Consider the following 11769-nt stretch of genomic DNA (forward strand, 5'->3'; position numbering starts at 1 on the left):
AAGTGTTGCCCGCTTTAAAGATGGCGCCTAGCGCTGGCTCCACGTTCTGTGAGCTCGCCCTCTGATTGGTCGCGAGGGGGTTCTGTCACACGTGATGACGCCAGGCTCAGACAGTGAGCATTTCCCGCCAGACGAGCTGGGCGCTTTGCTGTGTGAGTCCTGGTCATGGCGGAGATATACGAAAGCCCGCGGGTCCGTATTAATAGCAGCATGCTGGCTCAGCACATAGGAAAGCCCGTGTGCTTTGTGGGCCGGGTGGAGAAGGTAATAATGGCCCCATGTGGGCGGGTATATATATATTATATATATAAACATACACATCTCTTAAAATTCCAAGTGCTCTGCCACTAGTCTGGCTTTAGAAGTTACTTGTCACTACAAGCCTGTAGCGGTCCATGCGGTACCAGCCAGGGCTAGGGTTTCACTTGCTATTTGTGAGTGGAAATTTCTAGACGTGTAAATATATAAATAAATGGTGCGTATTTAGCATATTTTATGAAGTTACTGTGTATGGACATAGCATGGTAGGTAGATTGTGCTGGTATTTATTAAATAATCTACCCACAGCAGTTCTAAACAAATATAAAGAAACCTTAAGGACACAACTTCTGGAATAAAAGGGAATCGTGACGGAATATTTCCGTCCTGTGTCCTTATAAAAGTGACCAGATGGACACCCTAAGAAACCATGCTCCTGAAGGCTTACTGGCAAATCCATCAGTGGGTACAGCCCCTAAACCTTTTACAGTATTGTACAAAAGCGTGTATAAAACCCCAAGGGTGATATACACAGGTAGAGGGTGGTACAAAACAATACAACCTGTTTATGGCTGATTGTGAACGTGGAATCTATTGAATGGCAAAAATACAAAATATGGTGAAGTAAATAAGGCAAAGATAAATTTTGCACGTGGTAGAGAACTTACAAAAGAGAGATGGTAATCACGCCTGTCACCCTGTCAGGGGTATTGTCCAAATGAAGGATCAGATGTATATGATAGAGACTGGATAGCAGTGGAAGCAGGTGTCTGTCTCGTAGTATATGGAGAGGAGAAGTTCCAGATTCAATCGCTTATACGGCAATATCACTTTTGCTCAGGAATAAAAGAAAATAGAAATAGTGCAGATTGTATAAAATTTACAAAATTTATTACAAAGATTGCACTTACAGAAAATCAGTGGTAAAACAGCATGTCTCCATAATGAAGTTTTGGTCTGGTCTCCAGATGGTGATAGAAAGAGATCCAAAATTGGAGATGCACAAAAACAATAAAATAAAATAGAATGGACTATAACAGTGCTGGTAATTGGCATAAAACGTCCAGAGTGTAGTATCCAACGCGTTTCGTCACTATAGTGACTTCCTCAGGGATGTAGATATGCTGTAATCTTCATGGTTTATATACCATATTAGTTTTCAAATTTCGCGGGAAAAATTATCCGGTCACGTTACTTCCGGTTTTCGGCCATTTGACTTCCTGTGTTCCACCTTGGAACGCATGACATCACTTCCGGTTTCGGGTTCATTCTGATCGAGGAGAGCCCTTATCTGATAGTACTAATAGTAGTGCAGCAGAGACTTCTTGCGTTCCACCTTGGAACGCATGACATCATTTCTGGTTTCAGGTACAAACTGGGTACCCACCCTCTACCTGTGTATATCACCCTTGGGGTTTTATACACGCTTTTGTGCATATTTTATATAGTGTGTGTGAGGTACACTTTTTGGGGGTGTGTCTTTCTAGTGTATCATATAGTAAGCTAATTTCTTTTGTCTGTATCTTTTACAGTATTGTGCCTCACTATTTACAATCTCAGAATGTTACTACATTTTGTGTGCTTACCACTTATTTATAAACATACACATTTTGTACAGCGTAATCCCTTAATGTCTGCATGACAGCTTTTTTTTGCCAGGGTAGACAACCTTCAGCACTTAAGATGCAGATTACATTTCTCATGATGCCTGTCTATGCCATCATGCAGTGAAGGGCAAAGGTGAATTTAACTTGTCTGAACATGTCCCCTGTGTACCCACCGCTCTCTTCCGGCAGGTCCTCTTCTGCTCCTGGCACATGAGCAACAGAAGCTGATGCCGCAGTGCTGCATTAAATAGCCAGAAGGATGTACACTTTCTAGAAATATATACTTTTGTGTAGCAGTTTTGTGACTGCTATTAACCCCTTAAGGACACATGACGTGTCTGACACGTCATGATTCCCTTTTATTCCAGAAGTTTGGTCCTTAAGGGGTTAAAGGACCACTCTAGGCACCCAGACCACTTCAGCTTAATGAAGTGGTCTGGGTGCCAGGTCCAGCTAGCTTTTACCCTTTTTTTTATAAATATAGCAGTTTCAGAGAAACTGCTTTGTTTATTCTGAGGGTTAAGCCAGCCTCCAGAGCCTCTAGTGGCTAGAGGTGCTTGCGTGCTTCTCACTGTGAAAATCACAGTGAGAGCACGCAAGCGTCCATAGGAAAGCATTATGAATGCTTTCCTATGCGACCGGCTGAATGCGAGCGCGGCTCCTGCTGCGCATGCGCATTCAGCCGATGACGTCGCAAGGAAGAGGAGGAGGAGTAGAGCTCCCCGCCCGGCGCTGGAGAAAGAGGTACGTTTAACCCCTTCCTTCCCCTAGAGCCCGGCGGGAGTGGGTCCCTGAGGGTGGGGGCACCCTCAGGGCACTCTAGGCCAGGAAAACGAGTATGTTTTCCTGGCACTAGAGTGGTCCTTTAATGTTATATCAACATGCCAATTTTTGCAAAGGTTTATCTTGCAAAATTTCATTCCTTGCAATATTTGTTTTATAAGTGCTAAAAATTAAAATTCTGTACATTTTGACATCTATTTTGAGTATTTTCTCTTGAGTAGCCCTTGTGTAGAAATTCTTAAATGCTAAAAACTTAGAATGTTTGGGATTTTTGTTTTCATTTTATTTTTTAAATGTTATTGATATTTAATATTGTTAGATATATATATATATATATATATATATATATATATATATATATATATATATCTCTCTCATAATCTCTTTTGGAAATGAAATATGTATGGGTGAAATTGTGGTAGAATGAAAGCATGGCAAAAGTGCCAAAAAAAGGCCTTGGTCACAAATTTGCCCCATAAGGACCAAGGAGACAATGTACCAGTGCTCTTCAAACACATCCATACAAAGTAAGTTGGAAACTGCACAGATTGTGTGTGTATATATACTGATAAATAAAAATATTGTTACATTACACACTAAGTTGGGTAAACTGCTATCATTAGGTTAATTGAATGGTATATGTCCTAGTCGAATATGCTCTTTTTCCAGAGACTGATAAATGCATTTATTCTAATTATTATTATTATTATTTTTTTTTAAATACCCTTTGAGGTTATAGCTCATGAGACATGTTACTTAAACCTTGTAAGGCCACAGTGGCAGTCATGATTTCCATGTTTATTGTAGTTTATCAACACAGGTGTAATATCACTGATTAATTTGCTTTTTTACTGTAGGTTCATCCTTCTGGAACATCACTTGTACTGTCAGATGGAGCTGGCAAAAATGCATCTGTTGAACTTTCTGAACCAGTATGTATAACTGTTTGCTCTTTGGCACCATTTGTTAAAATGTATTTATTTTAATATTTAGCAGCATGGAAGGCTTAGTCCACAGCAGATTGGGTGTTATCTGTTCTTTATTTGTAGTAAACATCCGGTTAAGGAATTTGCTCCACATTGTGGAATGTATTGGTTCCGCCGATTCTAATGGCATCAACATTTTGCGTATTTCTGATCAACGGTATCTGTCTTGTAATTTAATGCCATTACTGATAACTTACATTTCCCAGTCACCGCAAGCCATCTTCCACATCTGGAAACACCAGCTGTTCAGCTCAAGGCAGGGAGGTGAGACAGTATTGGGCTGGCTTGAAAAAGACCTTTACGGTCGAAACGTTGCGTTGCATTTTGTTACAATAAAACTGCCTGCGGCTTGAACTCGGAGTGCCTGTGATTCTTTCTTTTTTACATATGATTCTGGGATTGCTGGTCCTGATCCGGAGCACCCGTGGCCGCTGGGATAGAGTGCGGTTCCCACTATCTACTCTGCTTAGTATTGGGCTGGCTGACTAAAAGTGATAGGAATGTAATTGCTATGAGTAATCGCACTTCTATCAGTAACCACACTGTACATGCTGCAAACAATGTGATCCCGGTCTGTACTGGCTGCCTGAGAGTGGTAGGAGTGTGATTGCTGTCATAATTTTCAGTAAATGCTAAATTTGTGTAGAAATTGTTTTGCTTTTTCGAAACGTTAAATGTACAGAATATCAGTAATCTGCTTGAGACTTGACTGATCATCTGTATTGGCAGGGGCTCTGGAAAAATATTGGTTGACAGTTATGATGTATGCCAGTGATTCTCAAGCCACGTTTAACCCTTTCATGCTGGCAATTATGTGTAAACGATTGCCAAGGTATGCATCCATACCTGCAATTCTGTGTCCACGATTTGTGTAACTGGAAATTAAATTTGTTAATGCAGACACATTTTGTGTGCATATCATGCCTTTAACTAGTTCAGAAACTCCTAATGCTTCAGAACTTTGGAGGGAATGTATGGAAGTGCGTGTGCATCTACGGCGGTTTTTCTGCAGATACCAGACTGTGCATGAAAGCATCTGGAGCATAATGAATAGTTTGCATTTGGAAATGCTGTATAGATGCACTAAAAATGCTTCAGTTTTGTTTATTCCTTTTGAAGAACTGCCACTTTCGACATTAATTTTTTACTATAAGTCTGTTACTGTAATATGTTTTGGCTACAAATGTTTGTGTGTCTGTGTGTATTTATACTACTGGTGTTTATTTTTTTCATTAATTTAGTTAGATGAAGAACTTTCTGGCATTGTGGAAATTGTCGGAAAAGTAACTCCAAAATCGACTATAATGGGTATATCATATGTCATATTTAGAGAAGATGGAAGCACATTTGGTGAGTAAATAATAATAAATAAATAAAAATCCTGCTAAATTCGCTAGCACTCATATCCTGGGTACTTTCACATAGTGAATATTTTCCAGTGGATACAAATGAAATTATTTTTGGCACCTGGAGTTAGGACAAGTGGATAAGTGTTTAATCATTATGTGTCTGTTAGTCCACCCATTTTACAGCGCTATGGAATTTGTTGGCGCTATATAAATAATAATAATAATCATCATCATAAAGCAAGGTAATAATAATGCCTGATAAAGATCAGGGAATGCATAGATGCTATACTATCTTTAAATGTGATTTTTAATGTTAAAGCCACAGTGATGAAATGCATGAGTCTCTTGCTTCTGTTTTTCAATCTAGTTTAAATTTCTGTGACCAGCATTTTCAGAATTAACTGCTCGAAAAACAAAGCCATTGTCTGCTGAAGAACTTTGTGTCTGGAGTCTTTGATTTTATTAAAAAAAAAACAAAACAAAAAAAAACACACGCCCATGTAATGTGTGTGCGTGTGCTGATTTTATTAATGGGCACAGAATTTTTTTCCCTGGCTGTCACTCAGCAGGGGGAGGTTTTTGTTCCCCTTCCTTTAGCATCACAGCTCTTGCCCAGTACATCTGCTTTTTTCCCCTTCTCAAAAAAGCTGTATTACCATTCATTGGGAGGCATTGAAAAGCTGCGCATGCTCACTGTTCCATCACTGGTCATTTCCCTGGCACAGACTGGAAATCTGTTTGAGAAAGAGTGGAGTGTTTTGCAAAGGCTGCAGACAGGATATTACCAGCTATCACATATGCATTTTTATTTACTTGAAGGTGGCATAATAGTGTTTTATTTTGGGATATTTCGATTAAACAAACTTTTTCCTTACAGACAATGGCAGTACTATAGAATAGGATTTTTGCTTGCATAATCCATCCACGACAGGCACCATAAGTCTAAACTGTTTTAATAAATATGCTTAGAAGCATCCTAAACTCCTCCCCTTATGGGTATAGAACCCAAATTTTCTGTCCTTCCAGGGAACAGGTTTTAGGTTGCATTTGTCCCTTTGTTATTTTTCTTAAATGTAGTAGGAGAATCTGTGGGGTGCAGACAGGTAAGATTCTGGCTGGGGAGTGGAGCCTGCATGATCTTTGAGGCCCTCTGATCAAACCGACTCTGTGGTTGTGGCACTTTAGATGCTGCTGAACACTTGCGTTTCACTGTCGATACGCTTGCATGCGTACGCAAACGGATCAGGGTTCCTGGTGGCAAAATCTGACATTTCACCAAGTGCACTGGAGAGGTGTTTTTAAGGTAAAAACTATTGGTGAAAAGTCCATTTTGAGACCCTATAGACACAAAGTCAAACTTAATTGAGAAGATTTTTGAAGGCTGTAAAAATTGGAAAAGGCATTTGATAAGAACTTGGATGAAGATCCTTTCGATTTTATTACAAAACATACACGTGGCTTCTGAGTTTCTCTGTGATGTAATGTTGAAGTTCAGCTGAGCTGTACTGTGAGTACAGGAGTGAGAGAAGCAGCTGCCTCCCCCAACTCTGGTGTTGGTAGGCCGCAATACAACACTCTAGGCTCCCGGCAGGTTTGTACCTAGACAATTGGGTGCGAATTGCAACATCTACAGACCATCTAAACATAAATATTGTAGTAGTTTCTTCTATCCTGGAAGATGTGGATCAGCAGCAAAGAAAAATTACAACTTACTCTGACCCCAAAAATTATGTTCATGGATACCGTCATAGATTCCCTACAGATGAAGCTTCTTCTGCCCTCAGAAAAACAGTTAGGAGATTTCTCAATTTAACTTCACGCAAATCTTCTAAAGTTATGGGACAAAACTTTTTTTAATTTTATTATTTAGGCTCAAGCATTCAAATTTTGCACTCAACAAAAGTTCAGCTCCTTTGGTAAGCTAGGGGAAGAATTTTTGGCTACTGGAGTTACTTTTAGAGAGAGAACGTATCATCTTGTCACCACAGATGCTTCAAATCTAGAATGGGGGCACATTATATAGACCTATCGAGAAGAAATCTTTGGATTCTTCCAAAGGTTCAGACACTGTAACATCAACCTACAGACAAAACATTTTGGAAACTTGTAAACTGACAGCATGGTTTATAAAGAGAAATCTTAAAATCACATGGCTTTGATCAAAAGGTTATAGAGCCAAGTAGTCTTGAAGCTCTGGAGAAAAGTTTGTCTTTTTGTGTATTTCAAAATATTAACCCTTTACATGCTTCCTTTTGAAATATTTAGAAATATTTGCAGTTAGGCTTTGCTAAGGGCCTTAAGCCAGCCTCCATTAAAGGAAAAAGTTCAGCCATCGGTTTGACTAAAGAATTTAGCTTCCCATCCCTTGCTGATCAAATTTGTTAAAGCTATCAATGACGGAACACATTGCTTCATGGGATTTAAATTTAGTTTTGTCAGCACTTATGGCTGAGCTTTTTGAACCATTGAGAAAAAAAATATATATATATTTCAATGGTTCAAAAAGCTCAGCCATAAGTGCTGACAAAACTAAATTTAAATCCCATGAAGCATATTGGGAGCTAAATCTCTTTCTAATGTTTACACAGATAAAGTTGTACTTGGAATCCTACCTTTTTTCAGGCCAAAGGTTTCTTCTTCAGCTAGTATGCAACAAATTATCCAGCCTATGTTTTGTAAAAATGCTGTTCATTCACAAGAAAATGTTCTTCATAAATTAACTGTAAACCATACACTACAAATTTATTTAGAAAGAACTTGCTTATTCAGAAAATCTGTGCATATTTTTTACTATTTAAAAGTATAAATAAAGCAAGTGCAGCCTCCAATGCTACTATAGCAAGATGGCAAAAACAAACAAATTTAAAACCTTATCTGGTTTATGGAGTGAATCCTCCCCTTTGCATTAAAGTGCACTCCACAAAAACTATATCTATGTCATGGGCTTCTCACGTGTCAACAAATCACATTTGTAAAGCAGCGACATGGTCTTCATTACACATTTCCTAAAGACTTCTAAATACACATCCTTGCTTGTGAAGATGCTTCATTTTGTCAAAAAAGAACCCACTTCCTATGTCTCTGCTGTAGTACTGCTGCTGGCTGGAAAACCAGAATTTCTTACATTCCATTTGCCATATGTGCAAATTTCCCTCCCTTTATTAATACATTTGTATACAGTTGTGACTTTTACTGCAGTTCTATGTTGTGACTCTGGCTTTATACCCAAAAGAGTTGTTTATGGTTGTATTTAGCACATATAAAGTTTTAGACTTAGGCTGCCTGTCCCAGAAGGATTATGCAAGAAAAAAGGTTCTCCTGCTGTATTACGGCCGCTGATCCTATGGAGAATGGAATTTACGGTGGATAAATTCTGTTTTTGCTACTCCACTTCTGATATATATATTTTGTTTTGCTTTTTAGATTTGGGACTTTATGATGAAGCTTTGAAAGTAATCCACGACTTTCCACAGTTCTACCCGTTTTGAGGAATTTAACAATATTTGTTTCAAGATAACTGTACATTTTTGCTTTTCCCAGTAAAATATTTATAAACTTTACATGTGTGACCTAATACTAGACTAAAAGTTGTAACCAAAAAATACAAGCATAACAGAGAACACGAGACCTGCTTGTGCAGCTGTTTAACATTCATTGCTGGGGCAAAACTAGGAAGTGTTTGGATCTCTGTTCTATTTATTTTACACAATAAAAAAAGCGTAGAATTAAAGGTGCTCTCCAGTCTAGAATCCACCCAGTTTAAAAAAAATGTTATATACATTGTACAAATAAGGGATAGGCAAGCTTTTTAACACTGTTTCAAAACACTTTGATTTTTATTTTTTTTTTCCAAATAATGTAAGTTGATGTATTCTATTTGGATATAGGCGAGGATATTGTGTAAAATAAGTTGACTGTTAATTACATGTGGGCTGTTTGTGGTGTGGTGGCCAGCTTCTTCTGCAACTCGAGCTGCTTGGGTGGCAGTATTCCTGAAATTAGTAAATTAAGGACTGCCCTTCAGCACCTGCTGTACAGTTGGCACTGGGAGTTATCTGAAAAAATCCTACTTGAGCCTCTGCTAGGGCAGCTCCAGAGGAGATCCTCCGCTTGCTGACCCCCTGGTATAAATCATACCTTTAACACATACAATCCAAAGTTAGATTAAAACCAATAATACAAATTTATTGCAGATGTAGGATGTTTACATTTTCTGTAGTTGGCACTCTCCAGCGGAGAATGGTATTGGCCTGTCTGATGCTCTTCCCCCTGCCCCTCCAAAAAAAAAAAACCTGCATATTAGTTTGAGAACTTACAGTGCACAACAGTATTGCATGCACTCAGTGATTTTTACATTGGAGTGAATTACAGTGTTACACTGCCCACCCAACATGAGTATGAGATTACCATTCACTAAGGCTGGCTCATAAGCATAGTGCAAATATTGAACTTAATTCCAAGTTATCCAAATGTTTTTGATGATCAATTGTTGCTTTTATAGCAGGTCTTTACCATAGTTAATTAAAAATACAGCAAATATGGAAAATGTGATCAGTGTACATAACTGCACCATATACCAATGTGAATTATTCTGCTCTCCCTTGTTGTATTATGCAAAATGTGTTAGCTAATTCTCATTCTTTACATTTTCTGTTGATTAAAAACAACAACAACAAAAAACTTTCCATAGCCATGCAGCTATACTACCAACTCCTTACAAGCTAAACATTGACAAAAGGGACCATTTTCTTCTGATGTTGTTGCTAACAGTAAGAGTCCAAAGAAGAAATGATAAACCTTATTATAAAAATATTAACACATCGGAACAATCAAGCTATTTTGATTGAACAGTGCCTTTTCTGACTTCATGGTTATAAGTATTGTCAATCATGTTGCCCCAAGTTCTTAGGGAATGTTTTGTGGCTAAGCAGGTTTATATGGTTAGGGAACTTAGAATGACTCTAAAATCATGTCTCTTGGTATATGGTGTTATAAATGAAGGTGTGTTTGAATACATTTTGATATAAAAGTTTCTATTTGACTGTATAGATAGTTATCACTTGGTTCATCCTTGCTAGTCTGGTTAATTCAGTTCATTAGAGCTAGAGTTTAACCATTTCACATGCATATACTGAACCAAATTTTAAAGCACTTGCAGCAAATAGCAGAGGGGATTAAAAACAAAAACTGTAACTTAGCTGGTGCATGCACCAAGTGCTCAGGCTTTCGCTATGCACGGATAATGGTTATTTACAGCAAAATTAGTTGAAAAGGCACACTCATGTTAACACAAATGTATAAAAAGGTAAAAGAAATGGCAACTTTACTTTTCCCACCTCTGATACTACTCTTGCCCCTGAGGCTGTACTACAACCATTCAAGAATATACCATGTGTAGTGTTTGTCTAGAACAGAGTTAAGCAACCTTTGTCACTCAACTAAGTGCCCCCTGACATTTTGTCAGCAGTCTGGCTGTAAATATGGGAGATGTAGTCCACAACATCTGGAATGTTGAACGTTGCCTACCCCTGTTTTAGAAGAATAAACTGGAGTGATGTACTAGAGGAGCGTGGGGGCTTTCATTCAAGTATAATATAGGAACTATGCATGTTAAAAAGGAAACCTTATTCATATAACATTGTATGATACCTTGTATGTCTTATTTTGAAATGTACACATTTCAAATAACTTCAGTGCATTTACCGATTTACCCTTGTTGTGGTAGTATTTAATTTTACTTTATCAAAAACACAGAATATCTGACAAACACAGAATTTCCAAACTGCAATATGGCATGGTTGCAGAACTTTGCATTGTACAAGCAGATACATCTGACTAAAGAAGAGTAAGAACCATAGATAAAGGATAAGCAAGAATTAACATTTCTATATTCATTCCAAAACATGGGATATAGTATATACAATTTTGTTTTCAGAGGGTGTGCTCAAAAACCACTACATATTAGGAAGGACAGTGCATGCATGTTTTATAGAATGAAAATAAAATAGCCATTAAAGCACAGACATTTAACAGCCTTTATTCTTGCCATTTTTATATGCCCTCCCCCAGGGGGAGGAGATATTATTGTTACAATTAGCAACTTTATTGATTACTTAACTAGTTCCACCTCCTCAAATTACACACAAGGAGCCAAGTTTTCTAAAAAAACATAATTAATGGGCCAGATGGATATGTATAAATGGAAAGACAAAACACACCATAATGGTATAACGACATGTAAAACATACTTTGTATTCACTGGCCAAACAATTGACATGTTAAGCTTGTTTACTGTATCACTACACACATGACTCAAATGGGTGTAGATATTTTTGAACTACATATGTCATGTCTTTTGAAGCAATGGTTCAAGTACAAGCGTGCCATGGATGCGAGCCATGTGTAGATTCATATGGATATTATAAGCACCAACACCACTTTAACTTACTGAAAATATATTGGTGTATAGGTCATGTCCCTGCAGTCTCAAAGCTATGACTTTACAAGGTCAAAAAATTCTGCTCTGTTTATTGAACTTTAAATTGCGCACACAAGGGTCTAGCAGGCTGTTAAGAGCAGGAGACAAATGTAAAAACTGCCATAAAAGGAAGTTTCAAAAAGAGCAGGGCAGTGTGACTGGGGCTTCTATGTGGATTTAACCCCAAAATAGCACAGAACAGAGCAGCAGTGAAAGTGTAGGGGTATTACCTATGCATCAAAAGCACTACGTTAAGCTGAAGTTGTTTTGGTCCTTAGAGTCTTCTTTTAATCACATACTTCATTTTA

The 11769-nt window shown here is 38.0% G+C and overlaps 1 protein-coding gene across 1 annotated transcript; it reads left to right on the plus strand.

The window, feature by feature from the left end:
• The first annotated feature begins 104 nt into the window (after window positions 1–104).
• Window positions 105–8543, plus strand: RPA3 (replication protein A3). Its single transcript, XM_063452427.1, has 4 exons — window positions 105–264; window positions 3506–3580; window positions 4876–4984; window positions 8407–8543. Exons 1-4 carry the CDS (start codon window positions 166–168, stop codon window positions 8469–8471), a joined length of 348 nt encoding a protein of 115 aa, XP_063308497.1. The 5' UTR covers window positions 105–165; the 3' UTR covers window positions 8472–8543.
• The last annotated feature ends 3226 nt before the right edge of the window (window positions 8544–11769 follow it).

This window comes from Pelobates fuscus, chromosome 4 (genome assembly GCF_036172605.1).
Source record: "Pelobates fuscus isolate aPelFus1 chromosome 4, aPelFus1.pri, whole genome shotgun sequence".
NCBI classification, from domain to species: domain Eukaryota; kingdom Metazoa; phylum Chordata; class Amphibia; order Anura; family Pelobatidae; genus Pelobates; species Pelobates fuscus.

Bases quoted from the DNA above. Each gene is read 5' to 3' on its own strand.
- RPA3 (XM_063452427.1), top strand. From the start codon at position 166: ATGGCGGAGATATACGAAAGCCCGCGGGTCCGTATTAATAGCAGCATG. The intron at 265-3,505 runs GTAATAATGGCC...TTTTTACTGTAG, and splicing joins TTGTGGGCCGGGTGGAGAAG to GTTCATCCTTCTGGAACATC. The intron at 3,581-4,875 runs GTATGTATAACT...TCATTAATTTAG, and splicing joins CTGTTGAACTTTCTGAACCA to TTAGATGAAGAACTTTCTGG.